The sequence below is a fragment of the Antechinus flavipes genome, chromosome 4 (assembly GCF_016432865.1).
Source record: "Antechinus flavipes isolate AdamAnt ecotype Samford, QLD, Australia chromosome 4, AdamAnt_v2, whole genome shotgun sequence".
Classification (NCBI taxonomy): domain Eukaryota; kingdom Metazoa; phylum Chordata; class Mammalia; order Dasyuromorphia; family Dasyuridae; genus Antechinus; species Antechinus flavipes.
Genome location: NC_067401.1, coordinates 434608371 through 434634821, shown reverse-complemented (window position 1 = coordinate 434634821; position 26451 = coordinate 434608371). Strand labels below are relative to the sequence as shown.

Sequence of the window (26451 nt, the reverse complement as noted above, 5' to 3'; positions counted from 1 at the left end):
TTCTCAAGAGATGAGTAATTCCCTCAGGAGTGAAAAAGTTCTTCTTATAGCAGATTCCCCTCTTGACTGTCAGTGTTCCCATTTTGAGCTACATCCTACCTTAGAACACTCTGTAGAGTGTATTTTGCTTTTTAAGGGTCACCATAGGTGTGATTGAACCTTTGTATTATCAATTTAGAGCTAGAAGGGACCTTAAAGATCATTGACTCAAACTCGTCATTTTCCAGATAAGGAAATTGAGATTTAAAAAATTCAGTGATTTTCTCTGGGCCACACAGCTGATAAATGTGAGGCAAAATAAAACCCAGATTATTTTCCTGCTCCAGGATCAGTCCTCTGGTCCTTTAGTCACTATACCAACCTTAGCTTGTTTCATTTTATATCTCATTCCTTATGTATTTTTAGAGAACTTGAATAATACTTATTTTTGCAAGGAAAAACATAGAATGCTTCATGTTCTTTAACTTTCATTGTTCCAAGAAATCCTGGAATAGCTAAACTGTGGATATTCCCAGTATGAAAGCTTTTCAAAATAGGCCCCAAAGCTACCTGGATTTCAGGTACAATTCCATTTACAAATGTGCCCGTTTCAAGAGAATATATTTTTAAATTCAACCCTAATCATATTTATATAGCACTTACTGGTTTAGAGAAGACTTTCCTCATTTCTCTACAATAGGGTAAATGTGATGAGTATCATTTCTGATGATTTTTTTTTTTTTTTGCTGATGAGGAAACTCACTCAGGGAAGTTAACTTTTCCAAGCTCTCAGAGCTAATAAGTTCTAGAACCAGGTCTCCTGACTCCTAATGTGATGTTCATCATCACAAAATCACAAAATCTTGTTTGAGGGATTGACATGACAGAAGGGGAAAAAAGCATAAAAATCTGGGTACAGATATTTAAAACTGTTAAGCCACAGACTTTAAGAGAGGAAAGATGTACTAGAACTCTTAAGAAATCTCTGATATCACAGTCTAGCCATACAAATGCCAGAGTGCTCACTTGATGAAAATAAAACTTTTAAAAAAATTATATCAAGTTCCATGGCCAATAATACATAGCATAATTTTGGAAGTAAGCTTTGGCAGAGTCCTGGGATGTAACTGATTTAGAAAGTGGAATAAATTTTAGACTCAGTAAGTAAAAAGATCTTGATCTCCATCAAGAGATAAATTATTATACATTTTAAAATTATAGCCCTCAGTTTCCTTTAAAAGTAGAACCAGTCATAAAATACTATTTTTAAAAGTATACTGTATATAATAGAGATCTATATTTTTATGAAAATCATCTGTTATACTAGGTTTATTGAAATATCCATTTTATGTCATGTGTGTTAACTTCTGAGTAATAATAAAAAAGAAAAAATTTTAAATAGCCAGTTGCATGTACTGTTACTAACATTTTAGGATTGTATAAAATAGGCAGAGTTTAGGAGTAGGCTCATCTAATTTACCTCACTGACTAATAACATTCTGACTGGAAGGGATGGGAGATGATGAGACGTATTGTATGGGATGACTTCAGCTTGTTCTTGTCTGGAAAATCATCACTGTGTGTTTAATATAGAGGTTTTCTGCTGTCTAATGTTCTTGTTCTTCATGACTCATTACATCACTAGATAATTACAGCTACTCATAGATCTTAATCATATTGGGGAGGAGTAGAAGGGGAATAGGAAAGTCCCCCAAAGCTGGAGGAAATGCATTTAGCTATGATCAAAGATCCCTTTGTAATAAAGCATTTGGGTGATGCCATGAATAGAGCACTGAGCCTAATCTTAAAAAAATCTGAGTTTAAATTCAGCCTCAGGCATTTACTAGTTGTCACCTCTGCCTGCCTCAGTTTCTTCAACTGTAAAATGAGTATGATGATAGCAGCTACCTCCCAGAGTTATTGTGAGAATAAAATGAGTTTGTAAAGGGTTTGGCACAGTGCCTAGCACGTAGTAAGTGCTATATAAAAATTATGGCTTATTATTGTCATCCTCACTAATAAAATTGCATATTTGTTTCCTAGGGGTACATCTTAACCTATTAAAATTCCCCCTGCCTTACAGGCTGAACATCCTACTTTTTGTGAGGTTGTTACATAGAGAAGAAAGTGTTTCAACCTAGAGGATAAAGCTAGGAGTTTTTGGAGGAAGTCTCAAAGGAGTATATTTTGGCATAATGTCAGGACAACTTCCTATGGAGCTGTACTGGAGAGGGACGGGAGGTGGGATCAATTTTCCTAAGACTGAAAAGTGAGATGTATACCAGAACTGGTCAGTTGAGCATTGTTGGATCACCCTGTTTGCATAAGTGGAACGAAAACAGAAGGTGCAGTCCAAGTCTAGAAACGTCTAAGGCATTTCAGAGGATTTGTTATCATTTCTTAAGTTGTTTTTTCCCAGAATAAGGAAAAAGGGAGGAGTAATGCATATTGCCTCTGATTTTGCTGCTGCAGATTAAATACCATTCCTGGTCCCCAGTTGAGCTCATTACTCATCCACATATTTTTAAAAAGGACACCCTGAGGTGTGATTCCAAGTTTTGTAAGGACTTTGGTATTTCTTTGGAATAACGACGGGCTGCCTGATTTGCCTTAGCTGAAAAGCAGCTTTAAAAAGGGTCAGATTTCTTTTGCTGAGGCAAAAAGACCACTTACTCGTTTCAAATTTGAATATAGCATAGGCATTCCATAACTAACATGATTATGTGATTCTTTGTGAATAAGTTAATTCTGAAACAGTAGACAATTAGTCCAATGGGGTTATAGTAGAATTCTAGAGCTTTTTGATTGTATTTGATTATATGGTACAATTTTTTTTTTATTCAACAAACTCTGATCAAATGACTGCAATGTTCAAGTCACTGTGCCATGCACTAGAGATAGCAAACACAAAACCAAAACATTCCCTGCCTCAAGGAGCTTATATTCTACTGGATGAAACATCATATTCTCAAAGAAGCAATACAAAACAAAAATGGAATTATTTAAGAGGGAAGAGAGAGTCCTAACACCAGATGGTCAGGGAAAGGCTCGTGTGGAAGGTAATATTTGGACTGGAGCTTAAACAGAGGCATTCATTCCAAGCAATTGAATGAGCCAAGAATGAATTCCAGATTGAATTCAGAATAGCCTGTGGAAAGACATAGATACTTGATACTAGCTCTGTGATTCTGGGCAAATCACTTAACCCTGACTGCCCCCCCCCCAAAAAAAAAAAAAAAGGAAGGAAGGAAAGAAAAAAGGAAGGAAGGGAAGAAGGGAAGGAAGGAGGGAGGGAGGGAGAGAAAGAAAAAAGAAAAGACCTGGAAGTAAGAGATCAGATGATGTTATTATCAAATCACATTGGTGAGATCAACTTTTCATGAACTTTGAATTACTTTAGATTTGGATGGACAACCAAGTATTTGCAAATAGTTTGAGACTATACACTAAGCAAAGTGGTCCTAATTCATCTTATTCATGTTGAAGGCAAACAGAGGATCAAAGAAGGGCATAGGACCCCACTTTAGGCAAATAAGGTGATGATAATGAATGATGGTGAGAAGGCTCAACAACTCAACTTGTAGTGTTTATTTTCCTTTCTAAAAAGAAGAATTTTTGGTTTGAGGATAGAACAAAAGTGTTTCACGATAGATGAAATTACTTTCTACAGTATTGAGAAAATCAAGGTTACTTCAGACCTGAGAACCCTTCCTTCCTCTTTCTTTTCTTTTCTTTTCTTTTTGTGAGTCATGGTGAGCACCAATACAACAAATGGGAGATGGATCTTGTATGTGAAGAACAACAAGAAAAAGATATGAATATTCACTTGGGTTCAGAAAATTTATTTTGTAATTTGTTTTACAAGTGTAGGCTTGGTTAAATAATAATTCATGTGAAAGAGATTTTTAGTGGACAATTTTAGTGTACAATAAATTCAATATGAGTCAGTTGTATAACCCAATAACTAAGAAAGCTATCCTAGGCTTCATTAAAACAGTAATAGTGTCTAACAAAAAAGAGGTTATTTTTCTGGAATTTATTAATAAGAGGGTGACCAACATGATGAGAAGAACATGGTCTATACTTTATGCAGATTGTTTGGAGAATGTTTGGAGGTATTATAGAATAGATTGATTGATTGTCCCCTTTGTGCGGAATTAGATGGTCTCTGGATTTGAAGGCAGAGGAACTTTGTTTGAATCAAGGGAATACACGTGGCTAACCTTGGACCGATAGTATAAATTACTAAAGCTTCATTTTTCTTATCTATAAAGTTAGAAGGATGGATCAAATGAACTCCAAGATCCCTTCCACCTCCAGATCTATGATCTTATGAGTCTATTGGATGATGTTCTATCCATCCATTGAGTTTTTGTTCCTTCCAGCTCCAAGATTCTGTAATTGAAACAAATGTATTTTTCATCTTTGTTTCTTTTATCAAACCCTTTATCAAGAACCAGTGTAATGACACTAATTGTGTTATTCATGCAAATTGGATAGCCATATATTCTTACTGGTGTTCAAATCCCAGTCCTACCACTTATTCCCAGTGTGACTGTGGACAAACTACTTAACCCTGGATTCAGGTATCCTAGTTGTAAAATGGGTGAGTTAGATTAAATGGCTTCTAACATCCCTTCCAGTTCTAAATCTATGGTGCTATGGGTATTGAGAAGTCTTAACCTCAATCTCTAGAAGATTTTGTTATTAGTAGAATCCTGGCTTCCCTCATCTCCCCCTCTATTTTTTAAAGACTTTTTTTCCCTTTTCTGGTACAGAAACTTGTTAGTATGGACAGATTTCATTTTACTTGGTTAGCAGTGGTGTGCTGCTGGAAAATGTTTAACAACCAATTCTCTGAAAAATATTCATGACACACTTTCCAATTTAATATACATTATTTTCTCTTAACATTTTTTCCTTAACCATATAATGTGTCACTAAATTAATTATCCAAACAAGAGGTTTTATTTGGCCAAATCTAATATCTAAATTAATCATTCAATGCTTTTTTACCCAAGTATGTAAAGACTTCCCCCAATGGAAAGAGAAGATGCACTGCATCCTGGGCCATCACCAGTCATCTTGACTTTTCAATGACTCTGGAAGAAAGACTGAGGCTGATGACTTTGTGCAATTCTGTCTCACTTAAATTCATGTGCAAGTCAAGGTATCTTCTAGTGATATCATTGGTTCTCCTTGGAAAACAACACTAATATGCTAGGACTCTTCAATCGCTCTTGGTCACATGTACATAACCCCTAGGCTGAAATATCCCCCGAACCACTAGAGGATGATCAAGTTTGCAAATGCATAGCCTGCTCCCCGAACCAATATTCCCACTGCCAATTTACTGCTTGACTTGGAAGTGGATTTTATATTAAACTCTTGATATCTGAGTTCCAATTAAGGAATGAGATATTGGTTAAATATTAAAATATCAAATATACTACCTATTTAACTCACATTTCACATCCCCATAAGGGATCTTTCTCTTGGTCACTTCTAATGGCATTTACATACTGGAGAACTAGGATTTAGACATTTAGTATGCTGTTACTATATGTACTAGACCAAACACTCCAGTGAGGAAATAATCACCACTAATTATATATCTTTTCTCCATCTCTTCATCTGAAGAAGTATAGACAGGGAGAATTCTACTCACAAATAACACCGTAGCTAAAGGAAAAAGAATAGGGGAGGAGTCTCAGGTGCATAGAATAAAAAGTAAAAGCAACTTCTCCATTCTTATTTCCTAAATAGAACTTAAGGCAATTAGTAGCTTTTAGTGACTTTGGATCTTTTTTTCCTCCTCGAGCTCCCAGCCATAAAATTTGGCCTGGGCTTCCCATTCTCATGCCATTGCTGCCTGTTTGTTGAATTTCTTTGTTGTTCACTCTGGAAGTTTCCCCGATAAGATCATGAAAAGAGAAGAGGTGAAAGAGAGAGAGGGAAAAAAGTGTAGATCTCTTTTTTATTCTGTTGTACGGGCTTCTGCTCCAGTCAAACAAGAAAGGATCATCACAATCAATCAGCAAGGTTTTATTAAGCACTTGGGCCTTTAAAAAATGCAAGAACAAAAAATAAAACCATTTTTACTCAGTATGAACTTACATTTTCAGGACATAGCATTGTACTGTTCTTCCATGATACTTTAAAAGAAACAGGTTTACATATGAAATAATACTTAATACCTTCCATGTGGGGTTGCTATAAGGTTCAAATGAGATAAAGTATAAAGTACTTTGCAAACCATTATAACATATTAATGGAATTTTAAAAAAGAAGTTAAAGATCTAGTGTTGAAGAAAATTAGACTACAAACATCCTAGATCAGGAATTTTGCAATATATAGGTTTTCTGCTACATTGCTCTCCTGGCGGGGAGGGGAAAGGAGGGAGAGGAGAAGGAGAAAAGAGAAACAAAATACATAACAAATAAGCTTAGTTAAATAAAATAAATTGCCACATTGGCTATTAACAAAAATGTGTATATTATTCTGTTTATTAATCTAATACTCCTCTGCCATGAAGTAAATAGCATTATTCTCTGGAATCATTGATCATTTCATTGAACATAGTTCTTAAAATTTTCTGAATTGTTCATTTCCTCCCCAATAATTTATTAGAAAATTAAAATATATAATATGAAACATATTATATTACCACAGGCCATTTCAGTACCAACTTAAGAAGGGAGATGGGCCAGGGACAAGATTGTAGGTGATTTGGCTATGTAAGAAATGAATGGGCATTTATTTAATTTCCACAGTTAGGAAAATTAAATTAGAAAACTGAAACCCACAAGAACATCAAAGAATAATTGGGAGTATAAGTTTTATTTTGAAGAGAAGCCTCCTGGATTTTGCCCTTCCCCTCCTCGAGTAATCTTCCTCCAAAAGAATGATGAATGTGAGCTCCTTGGAGGCAGGGGGTGGCTATGTGATAAGGAGTGGGAATTTCCCTCTTGGACCAGAAAGAATTGGGAAAATGGAGACCAGGAGCTTGAAGTGCCAAGGGAAGAACTGTCTTCCAGTCACATTTTGCTTAAAATCGAGTATGTTACCTGCCTTATAAGGGGGAAGGATCGTGACCAATTGGGATCCTGAAGGGAAGAACCCCCATAAAAGGCTTGACCTAGCTTCTGTAGGTGTGTTCCCATTTTACAAAATTGGGATTCACCAGTTCTTACAAGAATGTAAAATAAATCTTTCCTGCAATCATCAGAGTCAGTGGAGTTCTTGTTAAGATTTTGTTTCTTACAGCTATAAAACATGGAGCGCTAAGGAGTAGGCTTGGGATGTAGCATATGGTTAAGATTATGAGAAAAATTCTGGCACACAATCTTATGATGCTAAGAGGAAGTAAAAACATGGGTAGAGCCAAAAATCTGAAACACGTACCTATGATGGATACAAAGATAGTGGAATGTAAGAAATGGAGATAGGGAGAAAGCATGGGAGAACATATCTAAGCCCACTCTCCAGACTCCAGTCCTAGCCATAATCTCTGACTCTGGTTTTTAGACCCCTCTCCTGAATTGTTCATTTTACGTCAAATTGTTATAGTATGTCTTTTGCTTTTGAAGAGGACTGGTGACTTCATAGGGATGGTGAGCCTAGCATAGTGAGAATTCCCAACCATGTGGGATCTGTCCTATGCATTTTCCTAGACAATAATATAATACCAAAGCAGAGCACATACTTGAAGGAATGCCAGAAATTATATACTTTTGGCTGGTATTAGGAGAGGTGGATATAGTATCTCTATCTGGACGTCAGCTTTTCTAAATGATGACAATTAGAAATCACTCGGAGTTTAAAGAGGAGGGACATTAACTCAGTCTTGTGATCTAAAAGTTGGCAGTAGCTTTTATGCAGAGACCAGAAAAATTATTGGGACAGGGGAGGTAGCTGCAGGAGCACTTACTTGTTTTGCCCTTCCTCATACCTTTCTTCTTCTGATTGAGGACTTTGTTCTGTACATCTGGATCTCTCGATCACTACCAAGGTTATTTTTTCATTAACTCTTTTTTTGGAAACAGCAGTTTATTTAGGATTTACAAAGCACTTTGTTTATTTGGTAATAGTTAATTCAGTGGGTAAAGAATGAAAATGTCATCCTTTTCATTGTGCTGAGAAGGAAACAGGCCAGAGAGAGAGCAATGAGTCTCCTATAGTCACACAGCTAGTGAGAGTCAGTTCCAGATCTTGTGTATACAAGACAAATAGTCTTCCTATAACAGCCAATATTCTTCCTACAACTACAGTTTCCCAGTAGAATCAGACCTAGGATCCTTGAAACCATTCATTCCAATTCCTTCTGGGGCCCAGTAAGGTTCAGTAAATTGCCCAGAGTTATATAGTTAATGGCTAAAAACTAGTCATTTTCCCTTCTCTTTTATTGACATTACCCAACCCTTTTATTTTATAGATTAATAACCTGAGTATGAGAGAGGTTAATTGTCAACCCAAAATCTCACCACTAATTAGTGGAAAACTAGACCTAGCAGAAACCAACTTTTCTGAACTTGTATTTTTTCCACAAACCCACACTGAATGTAATCTCCTAGGCAGAATAATAATTCCTTGCCACTCTTTTGATTATTATCTCTAAAAGTATGTTAAAATGTTAACTATTTCACCCAACTAACCTGCATATATCATATGAACATTTGATCCATACCAGTGTGAAACTAGAGCAGCTAAGTGGTTTGGTGAATAAAACATCAGGCCTGGAGTCAAGAAGATCTGAATTCAAATCTGGATTCAGACTCTTACTATTTTTGTAACAAGTCACAACCCTATTTACCTCAGTGTCCTCATCTGTGGAGAAGGAAATGGAAAACCACTCCAGTATCTCTGCCAAGGAAACCCCAAATGTGGTCACCAAGAGGCAGACATGACTGAAATGACTAAACAACAACAACAAAATTTAAAACTGATGGAAGAAAAATCTAGACACTACCCAGTTTGGCCCAACCCTATGATCTAATACTAGTTGGCAGTAAGTCTACTAAATACAGGCTGTAGAGTTGTTGTTAGGTCAATAACTCTATTCAGAAGTCAAACATGGTTTATAATTTTTAAGTGAAGATTTTTTTTCTGGTGGTTTTAGTTATTTATCTATTTTTCTTTTCTTCAACACTAATTCAAAAATGCTATTAGAGTATTTATTGTCTAAGGCTGCATTGCCTGTGGAGACAGAATCTGGATCCAAATCCCATTTTTACACTCACTATGCATGTAACCTTCAGCAAAATCACTTCCCCTCTCCTCATCAGTAAAAAAAAAAAGGGATTGGATTAGATGTCTCTGATCCACTTCTTGATCTATGATCCTATAAGGTAACATTAACAGAAAGACAAGACACTCTCTCAGTGTCCTATATACTTCACACCCACAATGAAAGTCTCCCTTTCTTCCAGTCAAAGAGAGTTGCAAAGAAGCTTCTGGAAGCTAGGTATATTTAGGGTACCAAAATTTTGTTCAGAGATAACAAAAAATAGTGACATTGGAACTTGGAAAAGAATTATGATACATATATAGGTATATATATATAAAATGAATCCATCTTTTCTAAATGTTGGGAATTGGAAACTACTCAGAGAAGAAGAGGAGAAACATTAACTCAGTCCTTTGATCTATACCATTTCTCCTTCACATCAGGATTTTTTTTTGGTTGCAATTCTGGGCAATGGCAGAATGGGGATACAAATGCCTGGGCTAGTAGGGATGCTTCCATGAAGTGAGCTGCTGAGTCTCTTAAACTCAACATCTCTAAAACCTCTTAAATCTTAGGTCCAAGAGAATAACGTTAGGATTTGGAGAGATGATGATAATGATTATATTGCTAATAATAATAGTCTCCATTTATATATCTCTTATTACATGCCAGACACCGTGCTAAAAGCTTAAAAATTGTAATTTTATTTAATCCTCACAACAACTCTAAGCAGTAAGTACAGTTGAGGAAATTGAGGCAAACAGGAGTTAAGTGACTTGTACAGAGTCACACAGCTAATGTCTGAGGTTGAATTTTGACCTTAGACCTTCCTGACTCAAAGTCTGGTGTTCTATGCACCCATTGTACCACCCAGCTGCCTAAAATGTTCAGTTTCTCCTGCTCAATCTCCCAACATTCAGCAGCAAACGTTCTCACAATGGGTTGCTACTGGCCTGTTTTTAAATGTGAATAGAGTGGATAGAGCACTAGCCTTGAAGTCAGGGTGACCTGATTTCAAATCTAGTCTCAGACACTTAACTCTTCCTGGATGTGTGACCCTGGGCAAGTCACTTAACCTCAGTTGCCTCAGCAAAAAAAAGAAAAAAAGAAAAGAAAAAAAAAAGTGAATGGAAAGCCCAAAGAACATCTGTTCTCAGTAGAATTTATTGACACTTATAGAATATCTGGTTAATAGAATATCATGAGGAAGAAGGGTGCTGGAATGCTGGAATGTTGGAATGTGATCCCCATCAATGTTTTCAATGGATTCTGATGGAATTTCACGTTTTGTATATATATGCATACATATGTGTATGTATATATATACATATATATATATATTATAATATATGCACCAATACTGTCCTGTCAATGGCTCTGCCTGTATAAACCTCCATTTCTATCCCACCACTACAGGTCTTTGCCTCTGCCTTTTTCCTTCAAGAAACATACTTGCCAGTATCCCCTAAAGCAGGGGTCCTCAAACTGTGGCCGCGGGCCAGATGTGGCAGCTGAGGACGTTCATCCCCCTCACCCAGAGCTATGAAGTTTCTTTATTTAAAGGCCCACAAAACAAAGTTTTTGTTTTTACTATAGTCCGGCCCTCCAACAGTCTGAGGGACAGTGAACTGGCCCCCTATTTAAAAAGTTTGAGGACCCCCTGTGTGAAGTTTCCCCCTCTAGGAAAAAAACCTCAATTACAATTCCAAATTCCGGCTTTGCTTGGAATCTAAGTACAGAAGAGGAAAAAAAGAACAAGGAATGAGGGGGTTCATGCATGGCTGGGCTTGACATGGCTTTTGGATCTGAGAAAGAAGCTTAAAAACACCAGGGATTTCTTTACATAACAACACATATTTATATTCAGTAATTTACCATAGATTTATTGCATGTCTTTGTATACAAGAAACTATAAATGTTTATCATAATGTTCTTGTAAAAATGTGTCAATAAATAAATCACTAGACAGTATATTGTATTTTCCCAATGGAATAATTGAATAACTCATTGTATATTGTTCCTTAAGGTTTAGAATATACTACATTGGATATTTAAGAGACACTCTGAATACATTATCTTATAACCACCCTGTGAGGTAAGTACTATTATTATCTCTATTTTACAGATGAGGATATTGAGGCAAACAGATTAAATGATTCATCTATGGTCATAAAGCTAATAGGCGTCTAAAATGGAATTGAAACGTAGGCCCTCCTGATTGTAAACCCAATTCTCTAGCCACTGTGCAGTTCTGCTTCTTGGAACCAAGTTAGAATTTAGTTATATGTGTATACATACACACTCATATATGCATACATATATGTAAATAAATTTATATTTATATATAAATATATATGTACACACACATATTGTGGGAAAAGTATAGACCTGATCTTACAGTAAATTAAAATCTTTACCTTGGAAGATAGGACTTAACTCTGGCCATAATCTCCCCTGTCCCCTGCAACCCACCATGCTTAAAATAAAATTTTCTTTTTTGTGAGCATTTGTGTCCCAGCTTCTGTTCAGTATTGTATAAAGACAACTTCTCCTAATTCATGGAGTTAGTTTCAGAAGCTGAGATAATTGAGGCCTTTAGGTTACCTTTGAATTCACTTGAGGGGACTATAATATAATCCCCTCAAAATGGGCCAAATGTCTAGAAAATCTGTGTTGTTCAAGGAGAGTAGGAAAGAGAATATGTATGAATTTAAACATACATTTTTGATGTATTTATCATCACTGGTAAACACACAGGCCTCTGATATGGCTGCTCTGTTAGTCATCAGTCATTTCATTGTTAGCTAAGTAGTACCTAAGGTTCTCCAGGCCTTTATTCCTCTATTCCTCAGTTTCTTTAGCAAAGCTTCTGAGGGATTCAGAGAAGAACCAGGAAGGAAAAAAATGAGGGCTGTGCCAGGTGGTGTCAAACATGTTCCAAAGTGACCAGATGGCCAATCAGCCCTTTAAATATTCTATCAGCAAGGTGAGTTCATGTGCCTGGGTCTCCTCTACATCTCCACACCACTCCCTTATAGCATTATTTTTATTCAAGAGTTACAAACCAAGTTCCTATTATGTGAAAGATACCAAAGGCTTTTCTTTGTCCAGCATCCTCACAATATTGGGATTCAAAGGTAGGAAGGAGAAGAAGAGTAAGATGTATAGGAGAACCAGTTTAACTAATTCATCAATCAATATGTATTTATTAAGTACCTAATCTGTGCCATGCACTACGCTACATGCTAGGAATGCAGAGATAAATCCCAAACAGCCCTGTTTGCCTTCTCTTGGAGGATGAAGTATATTTACACATACAAATAAATTAAAAATGTATACATTTTATATATAAAATAGCATCATCTAGTTACTTTAAGGATGAAGAAACTGAAACCTCAAAATGAGATTAAGATTAAGAAATGACTTAATTAAGGTCCAACAGGCATGTTTAGAGTCAGGATTCAGATCAAAACTCTATCTCCAAATTCAACAGTCTATATTCCAACTCACTGTGTAGAGACATTTTTTTTTTTTTTGATTAAGACAATTGGGGTTAAGTGACTTGCCCAGGGTCACATACTAGGAAGTATTAAATGTCTGAGGTCAATTATGAATCCAGGTCCTCCTGATTTAAAAATTGAGTTGTTGCAGTGGCTATATTTGAAAGAGAAAGATTCCTAGAATTATTGTGAATTACTTATGCTTTCTATAAGGAAACTCCTAGAAAAATTAAGTTTCTATTTGAACTTACACAGATAGCTTTGGTTAATATAAGATATTTAGGAGCAGCTAACTGGCCCAATGTATAGAGTGCATGGCCTGGAGTCAGAAATTCTCATATTTGTGAGTTCAAATCTGGCCTCAGATACATACTATCTGTGGTACCCTAGCCAAGAGAAGGACCACCTCTTCATATGAAAGAAGGGTGAGGGAGAGAGTAATGATAATAGCTATTATTTTAATAGTACTCACTCTGTGCTGGGCACTATGATAAATGCTTTACTATTATTATCTCAATTGATTTCTTCAGAAACCCTAGGATGGAGGTGCTATTATTATTCCCATTTTACAAACTGAGGAAACTGAGGCAAACACGTTAAGTGACTTGCTCAGGGTTACATACTTGAATTAAAATCTTCCTAATTCCATATGCCCAAAAAGTTATCAAACTGTGCATACCCTTTGATCCAGCAGTGTTTCTATTGGGCTTATACCCCAAAGAGATACTAAAAAAGGGAAAGGGACCTGTATGTGCCAAAATGTTTGTAGCAGCCCTGTTTGTAGTGGCTAGAAACTGGAAAATGAATGGATGCCCATCAGTTGGAGAATGGCTGGGTAAATTGTGGTATATGAATGTTATGGAATATTATTGCTCTGTAAGGAATGACCAGCAGGATGAATACAGAGAGGCTTGGAGAGACCTACATGGACTGATGCTAAGTGAGATGAGCAGAACCAGGAGATCATTATACACTTCGACAATGATATTGTATGAGGATGTATTGTGATGGAAGTGGATTTCTTTGACAAAGAGACCTAACTGAGTTTCAATGGATAAATGATGGACAGAAACAGCTACACCCAAAGAAGGAATACTGGGAAATGAATGTGAACTATTTGATTTTTGATTTTCTTCCCGAGTTATTTTTACCTTCTGAATCCAATTCTCCCTGTGCAGCAGGAGAACTGTTCGGTTCTGCAAATATGTATTGTATCTAGGATATACTGCAACATATTTAACATATATAGGACTGCTTGCCATCTTGGGGGGGGGGAGGAGGGAGGGAGGGAAAAAAGCGAAACATAAGTGATTGCAAGGGATAATGCTATGTAAAAATTATCCTGGCATGGATTCTGTCAATACAAAGTTATTATTAAATAAAATTAAATTAAAAAAAAATCTTCCTAATTCCAGGTTCCAACTTGGTACATTGTGATATCTCCTAGTGTAGTAATAGCAGAGAGCATCTTAAAGACCATTTGTAATCTTACTATCCACAGTGGAGAAAGGACTTTTCATCTTAACAAAATTATAGACCCTGGCCTTGCTGATCATGTCTGTGAAATATTACCCCAAAAATTTCATCAGGAACAAAATCCCAAATTATGACTTGATCCCCAAAGTCCATGCTTCCCCATGGTGAAAGCATTGGATTTAGGAAGGTCTGCATTTTAATCCCATTTCAGCAAAATATGGATAATAAGTGACTTCACATAGATGTCCAATGCAGTGACTGCCTCTGGCCACATATGCAGGATCAAATGAGATAATGAATGCAAAGGGCTTTGTAAACCATAGGGGAATATGAACAATAAATTATTTAATATTCCAATGGTAAAATGCAGCACACTCTATAGTGATAAATTTATGAACATTTTTTTTTTTTTTTTTTTTTTTTTTACAAATACTATATTACAAATGTTGGTGGTCTATTAATTACTGGCTCAATGCATAGAACTCTGGGCATGGACTCAAGAAGATCTGAATTCAAATCTGGCCTCAGTTCCTTACCAACTATGTTACTTTAGACAACTAACTTAAGCTTTGTTACTTTCTTTAATTTCTTCATCTATAAAATGGAGACAATAATAGCACCTACTTTGGAAGGTGGTTGTGAACATCAATTGAGATAATATTTGTAAAGTGCTTAGTGTGGTGCCTAGAATATAGGAGGCAATTTTAAAGTGATAGCTGATAATAATAATACATATTTGTTTTCTGGAAAAACCGCTATTGTTTTTGAACCTATTCTTTCTCAGATCTAAAAGCTGTTTCCAAGCCTGAACTATTATAGATTTAAAGATAAAATGTATGTTGATATTATATAATATTATGCATATGCATTTCAATGTTTATAAACCTTTTCTGTGCCACTGGCCAACTTTTGCATGTTATCTACAGCTTCTGCAAAATTCTCCCAAAATTCTCATTTAATTTATTGTGCATACCCATGATATATCAAAACTGAGATGGGGAAAGCCATGATGTGAAAGGGATAACTATATGTGTTTATATACATATAAATGCATATGTATGTATGTATATATATTATCTACATGTATACAATATGTGTGTAAACATACACATATAAATATATGAAAAGGTCCTGGGTAACTAGGGGTTGACAAAAGCCTGACAGGGATCAACCTTATAGTTCCATCCCTGTGGAGGTCTTGAATAACCCCACCCTACTTATCCAATCAGAAAGTCAAGTTATGAAGTAAAACTCCCCGAGGGTAAATTTCCCCTAAAATCTGCCTACAACATATTTGCTGAATCCCTTTTGAATTCGACTGCATGGTGTCTTGCTTCTTATTTTATCCCTCCCTTATGCCTTGTGGTGGTGTCTTTCTCCTTCATATAGCTAACCTCTTTTAGGGTATTAAATTCTGCTATGAATTTATCCTGCCAGTCAATGGTGTATTCCCATCTCATGATATATTCCATTAGGGAACTTGTCTTTTCCACTGTTAATTGTTAAAAACCCATCTCCTTGCTAACTATATGCTTTCCCACATCTATTTCATATACCATTCCTCCTGTCTCTTTTATCTCTTCATTTTGTCTATAAGCTTTCCTTATAAATAAAAATATCTTTTGACAATGAGAAAGCCATCATTTTATGCCAGACACCAAAATATAATAAGCAATTAATAAAGGGTTTATTGATTGATATATACCCTTTCATTACCCTTTAAGTGAGCTTTAATTATGATTATTTCATCATTGTGATGTTTTTCTGACCAGTAATCAAATAGCATCACTAAGAGACCTTTAGAAAAGCTAGGATTTAGAAAACAGTGAGCAATTTGGGAGCACTGGAAAGTCTGATCTCATCCTTTTTACTAAATTCTGGGACCAACTCAATGTCTAGCTGTAGCATCAAGAGATACAGATTTAAGACCTTTAGCTCACTAGATAGGTCATTTCTGAAGAATTTAATAAAAAAACAGGGGAAAGAATTGCACAATATGAGAGTGAAAGTGTTGCAATTCACCCTGATGAAATAAATTAAAGACTCATTCATTGAATCCTCAATATAAGCATGGTCCAAGCCACAAAGTAAAGGCCACAACAGCCTCAAATTTCCTTCTAGCATACCCTATCTATATTTTAATACATGCTACATTAGTAATAACTACATGTAGTAATAAGATTGGGAATCAGAGAAATAGCTTCTTGTAATCTTAAATCACAGGCCCAGAGTTCAAATTCTATCTCTGATGTTATTACTTGTGTAATCTTTGGGGAATTTATTTCATCTCTATAGGCCTCTTTCCTCATCCATAAAATAAAAAGATTAGCTAGATAGCCTTTGAGATCCTTTTCAGCCTTAAGTCTATGATTCTGTGGAATATTTCATTTCTAATGTCACTTCAAAGAACAGAAAAGAGACTACAGTCTTTATTTGGGCAACTTGGTCATAAGGCATATGATAGACAAACAAAAACATCATTGTGTTCTTCTGCATGTTTGCCTTTCCTTTCCACATTAGTGTAGTAACATTCCTTGATTGAGACCAACATCTCTTTTCGCTAGATGAGAGCATGACAGAGTTCTGTCTAAGATTATTAAAAGCCTACAGTTAGAAGTGTCTTGAAGGACAGATATAATTTTTTTATTGAGAAATAAGCATAGTTGCTCTGCAGCCAAGGTGGGGTCAGAATTTCACCCTCTCCTAAAGGTGCCCCCTGTACTCAAGGAACCAAAAGTAGTAAAGGAGGCCTTTGGAAATTTGGAGATGTCTAAATTTAGCCTTCACCTTAATGGTTCACCAAAAGTTTCTGTACTAGAATTCCAGCATTTTATTTTTCCTGTTTTCTTCCGAGGAAGGCCACACAATATGAGGGCAATATTGTATAAACCCTAATTTTGAAGTCAGAAGGCTTGGATTTGAGTGGCAACTTTGCCACTTACTATCTCTCTCTGGGCAACTAATTAGTTCATCAATAAGAATAAGCACCTACTGCATGCCAGACATTGTTCAAAATGCTAGGGACATAGAGGCAAAAATGAAATAGTACCTGCCCTGAAGGAGCAACTTCCTTAACTTCTCTGGGATTCCAAAGTAAAAGATGTATGTAGGGAATTGGATGAGATAACTTTGTAGGAATTATGTTTCCCTTTCTGCCAATCCCCTCTGATTAAATACCAGATAAATCTTTTCTTTCTTTCTTTCTTTCTTTCTTTCTTTCTTTCTTTCTTTCTTTCTTTCTTTCTTTCTTTCTTTCTTTCTTTCTTTCTTTCTTTCTTTCTTTCTTTCTTTCTTTCTTTCTTTCTTTCTTTCTTTCTTTTCCTTCCTTCCTTCCTTCCTTCCTTCCTTCCTTCCTTCCTTCCTTCCTTCCTCCTTCCTTCCTTCCTTCCTTCCTTCCTTCCTTCCTTCCTTTCTTTCCAATTGGGGTTAAGTGACTTGCCCAGGGTCACACAGCTGGGACGTCTTAAGTGTCTGAGGTCACCTTTGAACTCAGGTTCTCCTGACTTCAGGGCTGATGCTTTATCCATTGTACCACCTAGCTGCCCGGAATCTTCCTAATTCTTCATAGTACTGGTCATGTTGTCTATTTTCTAGTAACATGGCACCCCTTTGGCCAGTAAAATTAAAATACATAGATTGGAATTTGAGGCTCTTCACAATCTGAAGCTAGCCAACCTTAGCATCCTATCTCTCCCCTATACTTTTTATGCTAAAATAGATCTAAAGGACTCATTTTCTCCACATATGTCTTTACTTGTGGAGTTCTGACTTCCTGGGATGCTTTTCCCACTTTGACAACTTCTTCCCTCTTCTGTCTGTCCATTTAAATTTCTACTGATCCTTTTACGTCCATCTCAAATACTACTCTTTTCTCCAAGAAGCTTTCCTTGATAGAAAGTTATACTTTCCCCCTTATCCCTCCCTAGAAAACCTCTTTTTCTTTCATAGGAGAGGGTAGAGGATGAACATTAACTTATTTCAGATCCTACTAGAAGTCAGTTACCCAGGGCAGACACCTCATAATTTCCCATTTGCTCTCTGGCCTTCATGCCCTGGAGCTTGAGGCCCTTCCCTACCCTTGCTTTTCAGTTTCTTTTTATATGTGGTCACCCCCATTGGTGGTGAGCACTGTCTTTTGCCTTTCTTTGTATCCCAGGAAATTAGTACAAATCTCTCTTGAATACTCCTCATGTATTTTCTCAGTTTTTGCAGAAGTTTACATTTTTATAATAGCAATACCAAGGGAGGAGAGGCTATCTGGAAGAGACTGAATGTGAGATGAGAATTAGTGCAGCAAAAGAGGGAAACAAACAAGATCACTCCCCATGGGGAGGAGAAAGGGTGATGGTAAAATCCTCATTCTCTTCCCCTGGGAACCTTTAGATTATGGAGATAGGAAGATCTTATCTGCAAAAGACTCTAGGTGCACAAACATTATCCCAGATTGACAGAGACTGGCTGGAGCCTGTTTTGATTCCTAAGGCTACACAGGGAATCCAGCTTGAGGTGCAACAAGAAGTTATATCGGCTCAGGAGGAGCTTGACACATTCAGGGCCTGCTGCATGCTCTAGGTCCCCATTCATTCTGAGTAGCCCTCAAAACTTTTTTATTTTTGGGGATATATTTTTTGGCTTATTGCCCCAGTCCAGAGCTTCTTTGGGAAAATAATATATTCTAGAGGTACAGCTTTTGCTTATATCTCTAATGTGGGTAAAAAAGGGGCTCACTAGCTCTTGTACAACACTCAATGTAGCTAATGCATATAGGATATGGGATTAATTTTTATTTATCCCCATAGAAAATGTATAAAATGAAAAATACTTTTTGGAGTCTATAAAGTTTTTTTTTTTTAATTGTTGTTATGTCCAACTCTTTGTGATCCTATTTTTAGAAAGTGTTTTCTTGTCAAGATATTACAGTAGTTTGCCATTTCCTTCTCCAGCTCATTTTACAGTTGGAGAAACTGAGGCAAGTGTTGGAGGCCAGATTTGAACTCAGGAAGATGAGTCTTTTTACTTTAGACAAAACATTCTATCCATTGCACTACCTAGCTGTTCTATATAAACAGTTTTAGAAACCCATATCACTCAAAAAACCCATCAGCTGCACAGGTCAAAGAACTGAATTTGAGATTACTATTAGGGAATTTACAATCTTGTGAGTCTTTCTCCCTCACAGGATTGCATAATTTCCCCTCTCAAGACTGGAATAATAGTACTGAACTGTGATTTAGATACTCCTAAAAAGTAGGCCTACTTTGAGGACTACAAAACTAGGAATTCCTTTTATTGTAACATTGACTATGTTACAAATTGCTTTTTTTTTCTAGCTAAGGTGCTGTATGAGGACTTGAAGGGGACCTTCAGGTTGCATGATGTTTCCTGTTTGTAGAAGTTACCTCTTGAAATTGTAGACTTTCAAATGTAATGTTTTCTTCTCTAAAATATAATGTTCTCTGGGAGCAGGTTTCTTGGGGGGCTTCTAGGGGCAACATTCATTTCACTTCAGTGTAATCACCCCAAGTGCAGCCAGGAGTTAAAATCCAAATCCTTTATTGTGTCCTTTAAAGTCTTGAGCTTCCGCCCCTAGCTCCCTGGTAATGTCTCTAGCCAACACAAAGGTGGAATATGGAATGAATCTGACTCCGCCTCTGAGAGTGGGTTTGTGTTCTCCTTGACTTCTGAATGTCCTGGACTGAATCCTGGTTGAAGCTCCTAGCTTATATATGCTCTCTTAAATCTTATAGAACTCTAATAATTACCAAGTACATTAGTGAACTAGAAAACTGTTAAGTAACATGCTAAATTAGATAACTGACTTATCACCTTGTAAGAATCCTAACATCTCCTGCTTGCTTTTAATTTAGAACATAGGTAGTCATGACCTCCCTGACTTCTCAAGGAGGTGAAAACCCCCCAAAACAAAGTGATCACACCTTCCCTGATTGTTCAAAAAAGGAATGAAAACACCATTAAAGGAGGTGATCATGTCCTTCCTGACATTTCAGGAAGGGAGATGAAAACACCAAAGAAAATGGGAAATCAAATCAGATTAGTAGGTTTCTAAAGGGGCTCACTCTTAAAACAGGTATACATATATACAGGTATATATCCATCAATATGGGAAGTATTATGCATAATTACATAAATTACATAAGCACATAGTAACATAACACAGGCTAGTAGTGATGTAACAAATAACATGAATCAACATGAGGAATTTTACATGTCCATAAGTCCTAGAAATAATCCAAAAGGAATCTATTGTCCATTACTTCATATGCCAAGAATCCAATAATTCCTGCAAGTTTTGAAGTCCTGCAATAGTCTCATCAACAATTTTTCATCTCAAGGAATCCAATGATTCCTGCTGGTTTTCAAGTCCTGCAACAGTCTCATTATTAGCCATGCTCTTTCAGTGTCAGATGTTTCTTAGATCTTCTCCTTTGTTTTGAGGTTTTTCTCCTTTTCTGTCTCTCTCCAGGTGCTCATTGCCACCCATCCATTTCCTTCTCCATCTGTAGGAATACAAGCAAACCCTCTCTCCCAGGCAGTTAACATATCTAGTCCCTTCTATTTACCACTTTCTAAATCTCTCCTAATCATCTGGCATTACATTGGAGCTGTTTGCACTGGACACTGTTCTATTGGTTTAAAAAGCCTATGTTCTCCCTAATTGTAATCCCTTTCTGCTATTTGATTTGCTTTTTGGCTGTTGATCACATAATCCCTTTCTGCCATGTGATTGCTTTTTGGCTGATAGATCACATCGGAGTCCTGACCTTCTAAAGACTCTCTGGGTGTAAACTCAGCTGCCATCATGCGCCACCTGTCTTTTGTATAATATCTTAGAGCTGGGTCCTGCCTCTCATTTCCCTGGGTCATTCTACATTTTGAAGCCCAGTGGAAGCCTGTGTGGCATTTTGGACATAGGGTTTTGGTTTTCTTTCACCCTGTCTTCTTACTCTATCTCCATATCTACATTGGGCTCTCAGATCTTTCCACACTGAAAACATCAACGAGTTTCTCTAGAAGTCCCCTGCCAAGAGGGACCCTGTCTTCCCATGTTCATCATAGTCTGGGTATAATAAGCATTTGTGCCACTGTGGCACAGTGCCTTATGATCTCCTCTAAAGGAGTATCTTTGTGTAGTCCCCATATAATTCTTCTACAAACCTCATTGGCATTTTCCTTAGCCAGATGTCTGGTCATTATTTCTGTAGCTGCATTATCTCCAATGGTTCTTATGACAGCTGTTTGCAAACGTCCCACAAAATCTGCAAAAGGTTCATTGGGACCTTGCTCTATTTTTGTGAAGGCTTTACCTCCATCTTTTTCTGGGAGAGAATCCCAAGTTTTTGCTGTAGCAGCAGCGATCTGTTCATTAGCTGTTATGGAGTAATACATCTGTTCTGAATTCTCTCCATACTGACCATCACCAGCTAATTGGTCAAAAGTGATTTGTACATTAATTCCTGTTTCCCTATTATGTGTGGCTTAAATCCTACATAATTCATAATATGGCGAAAGCCACAACAAGTTTTGTCCAGATTCTAAATATGTCCTTGCTATGAATTTCCAATCACTTGGGGTTAAGATTTCATAAGCCAAACTATCTAGTAACATCTCAACATAAGACAATGTAGCCCCATAAAGAGTGCAACCCTTTTTCAAATCATTAATTTTTTCCAAATCAAAAGGAGTGTATCTTCTACTTTTTTGACCTGAAGAGTCAAGCTCTTCAATCACAAGTTATGCATGTATTAAATCAGATATATCCTGTCCTTCATTTTTTGCCTTAACCAGTGCTTTTTATAATCTTGTCATAGGCTGCTTCATAGGAAGTCCTGAATTTGTTACTGCCTCTCCCCTTCCTCTTTCTCCTCCACCCACGAAGGGTTAATTGTGAGAGGTAGGTCAGAGGATAGGAAATGCTCCTGTTGTGAAGTGCCACACTCAGAATTATACTTAACTCCATTCTTATCTGATTCTTCATCCTTTTCATCTAGTTTATTTGGCACCTCCCCCTCCTGCTCTTTCTTCTTTTTCCTTATTCTAACACTTAAGTAATTTCTTAAAGCCAGTTGTATTAAATTTTATGTATAAAGTGTATTTTTGGAAATTGAGTGTAATATTCACCTAGTTGCTCTCCTACTAATTTACACTCATTTGGATCCAATTCTTTTTCCTTAGAGAACCAAAGAGATGTGTACTGTACAATTTTTAAAAGATCAATGATCTGCTCCCAAGTTATAATTAAACTTTGATTTTTTAACAGTCTGACCAAGCTTTCTACATATTTTACTTGAAGAGGAAAAGAAGGCTGTTTTCTAAATATCTGTCCCATTTCAGCTGAAATATTATTTTAGCCCTTTAACAAAGTTTCCATGTTTATTTTTGTACTCACTGTAATTTCTGGGATGAGGAGACTTTTGCACTGAAATCAGGATCAGAGGCTTTTCCACTGAGATCAGAATCGGAGGCTTTTCCACTGAAATCAGGATTGTGTCTGCCCCACATTGGGCGCCAAAATGTAGTATTCTTCTCTAAAATATAATGTTCTCTGGAAGCAGGTTTCTTGGGGGGCTTCTGGGAGCAGCCTTCATTTCACTTCAGTGTAATCACCCCAAATGTAGACAGGAGTTAAAATCCAAATCCTTTATTGTGTCCTTCAAAGTCTTGAGCTTCAGCCCCTAGCAACCTCCGAATGTCTCCAGCCAGCACAAAGGTAGAATATGGAATGAATCTGACTCCGCCTCTGAGAGTGGGTTTGTGTTCTCCTTGACTTCTGAATGTCCTGGACTGAATCCTGGTTGAGGCTCCTAGCTTATATATGCTCTCTTAAAGGTGGGAATCTTGTAGAACTCTAATAAGTACTAAGTACATTAGTGAATTAGAGAACTGTTAAGTACCATGCTAAATTAGATAACTGACTTAATACCTTGTAAGATTTTTGGAAAGAATTTCCCAAACTGGTGCTGCTTAGAAAAGCCCTTTTGTGTCTAGAAAATTGGATTTCAAGGTCACAATAGGGGTAAAAGAAACTGTACATAGGTACATTTCCCTCTTCCCCCATAAAAGCAGATCTATATTTCTGTCCTAAGGAACTGACCCATAATCTCTGTTGTTATGAATAGGAGCAGAGGGCTGTCTGTGTAATTCCTCCCCTGGCAGAGGCTGGCAAGCCCGTTCTCCAGAAAAAAGATGATAATGTGTAGCAGAACTGCCTTGGAGAGACTTAGCAGCACGAATAGATATTTTGTGATTGGTTCCATTAACTAACCCAGCTTCTTTGGGTACAGTAATAAAACTAGAACTGGTGGGGGTAAGGTAAAAAGGCAGCACCTTCAAAAGACTTGGGTCAATCTTGGCCTTTTTCTCTTGGCTAGACATCTTTTCTTGGTCTGACTCCTTTGTTGGTGATGTCCAGATAGAGATAATAGTATAAATTGAAGAGGCTTTAGGGTCCACTCTTTCTCTAGCTCCTTTCTCTAGGAGATCTTAGGAAATTTAGCTTTGCTTCTTTGCCTGTCATAGCATTTATTCTGAGTCGCAAAAAAGTAAAAAGAGTGAGAGTCTGGGAATCCTGAGAATAAAGTTCATCTGGGTTTTACAGCTGACCCATCTAAGATGCATCAAGAAACAAAGGAATGACTTATTCATTGAATCCTGAAAATGAGGTCTGGAGTCCAAGCCATTCTACAAATACAGTAAAAGCCATAGAAGCCTCATATTTCCTACTAGCATATCATAATCCTATTTCAATACATGATACATTATTAATGCATACATACAGTAGTAAAGTTGGGATTAGAGATTAACTTCTTTAATACTTAGAAAATATTGCCCTCATAGTATTATTATTATGTTATATTTATTATTATATATGAATATATAATATATAGTAATATTATATTGTTTCTCTCTGAAGAAAAAAAGGAAACTTAAGGACGTAGCACTTCAGTACCTGAAATGAAGATTTATGCAGCAATACCCCATTAGGATGTGAACTTGGAATGACCAATGCTATGTAAAAACTGTAGTCAATTAATAAGTTATGGAATATGAATGTTATGGAATATCACTGTTTTATAAGAAATGATCAGCAGGATGATTTCAGGGAGGCCTGATGTTAAGTAAAGTGCGTAGAACCTAGAGAACAACAAGATTATCAATTCTGATGGACATGGCTCTTTTCAAAAATGTGATGATTCAGGCCAGTTCCAATGACCTTGTGATGAAGAAAGCCATCAACATCCAGATAGAGGAGTGAGTGTGGATCACAACATAGTATTTTCACCTTTTTGTTGTAGTTTGCTTGCATTTTGTTTTCTTTATTTTTTTTTCTTTTGATCTGATTTTTCTTGCGCAGCATGAGACTTGTGGAAATATATATGGAAGAATTGTACATGTTTAACATATATTGGATTATTGCTGTCTAGGGAAGGAGGTGAAGTGAAGGAAGGGAAAAAATTTGGAACACAAGATTTTGCAAGGGCGAATGCTGAAAATTATCCATGAACATATTTTTAAAGTAAAAAGCTTTAATTAAAAAAATAAAATGTAGCCAAGCATGGAAGACACTGGCACAAGACCACAACACACATGTGGTGTGCCCACATCAAAGAAGGCACTGTACCCTATAAACAAAGCAGAATTGCAGTAGCTCAAAAGAAATACAAGATACATAAACTTACAGATATTTTCACTCCAAATGTTTATATGGTTTATTATCTTCCTGTGGTGGAGCCTTCCAAGTTCATATTGGTCTGATCAACCAATACAAGATACATAAATTTAGAGATATTTTCATCCAAATGTTCATGTGGTTTATTATCCTCTTGTGGTTGAGCCTTCCAAGTTCATATTGGTCTAATCACCCATGGTTGGACACATTGTACCTTGACTCTACATTGGGACATTATTTTGGCCTTGAGAATGCAGGACAATGACCAATCAACCAATCAACCAACCATTTGTCTGAACGTATCCAGAGCTTGGGGTGACAGAGAGGGATCCCTTGAGGGATCTGGGCATTGAATATAGTTCTAGTCTTGATATGTCTTTGAAGTAAATATTCTTCTGTAAAAGTTAATTAATGTTCCTATTAAATAGAACCAGGGCACTAGTCACTGGTGACTAATAAGAACACATCAAGAATGGAGGCTTAAGCTGATGGTATCAGAGAAGAGATATCCCTAACCCCAATGGGGTGTCCCTAGATCCTGAGGGAGAGATAAGGTCAATTACTCATAAGACATTTTTTTGAAAAACAGAAATGCAAGAAAAAGGAGAGGCAGAGAAAGAGAGAGGGAGACACATGCAGAGACAAAAGACACAGAGGGAGAGAGAGAAATAGGAGGAGGAGGACGAAAAGGAGAAAGAAAAAAAAAGAGAAGACGGAGGAGAAAGAAAAGGAGAAGAAAAAGGAAGAGGGAAGAAGGAGGAGGGGAGGAGGAGGAGGAAAAAGAGGAGGAGGAGGACAAAGAGGAGGAGGTAAAGGAAGAAGAGGATAGAAGAGGTTGAGGTCGTTTTTCAGCTCATTTCTATAGATCACAAAAGGAGATCTTATGACAGAGTCCGCCCCCGAGTCGCAATCAGTTCGCCATCTTCCTGACATCCCCCTTACAGGAATGATGTGTGCCTTAACCAGGACTAGGGCAAGCCGTCAATGTAAGCTCCTGGGGCTCTCCCAGGGCCTCCCAGAGATCATTTCCATGCCTCTAGGACAATTTGTGGTTAATTGGGAAGCTCATTTGGAGCTGGAATGTCTAGGTTGGAATCCCACTCTGTCCCTTCCTGCTTGCGCCTCACTTAGGCTTTCTGGGTCTCAGTTTCCAAATCTGTACAATGACTCTTGAAATCACTGGGGTTCCTCTAGCTCTAAATCCAAAGTTTTCCATCAAAAAATTGTCCATGTGACCCCACAGTTTCCACGCGCTACAATGGGAGTGCTTGGAGATCTCTAAGACCAGACTCGGGTCAGGTTTAATGCCTATTTTTGGGGTGGGGACGGATGTTCCTCGGAAGGCAGAACGGAGAAGGTGACTGCAGAACTCAGCCGGGAAGGAGAGGGCGTTTGGGCAGGCACGGCCCGAGGAAGCGTCCGGAGGCCATGAGGAGGCCGGGAATTCTGGCACCAGGTTCTAAGGGTCTTGAATGCCTGCGTGCTTCCGAGTGCATCCCGTTCCATAAGGACAGAGAAGGGCGGGAGCCCGGCCCCAGGAGGGGGGAAGGACGCAGCCAACAGCCCATCTGGCTTGGCAGCC

At 37.3% G+C, this 26451-nt stretch overlaps 1 protein-coding gene across 3 annotated transcripts in view; it reads left to right on the top strand.

Annotated features, from left to right (window-relative positions):
* UHMK1 (U2AF homology motif kinase 1) overlaps positions 1 to 26451 on the top strand; it is a 200789-nt gene that overhangs the window by 29094 nt on the left and 145244 nt on the right. The window contains exons 8-9 of one of the 3 annotated variants that reach the window (XR_007953854.1): positions 11233 to 11301; positions 13588 to 13948. Coding sequence is in view for 1 of the 3 variants with exons in the window: in XM_051999138.1 (XP_051855098.1) it covers positions 11233 to 11238 (6 nt within the window). In the remaining 2 variants the exon portion in view is untranslated. Of the gene's footprint in view, positions 1 to 11232; positions 11450 to 13587; positions 13949 to 26451 lie in introns of those variants that run through there. The other 2 variants (XR_007953855.1, XM_051999138.1) reach the window with 2 other exon arrangements.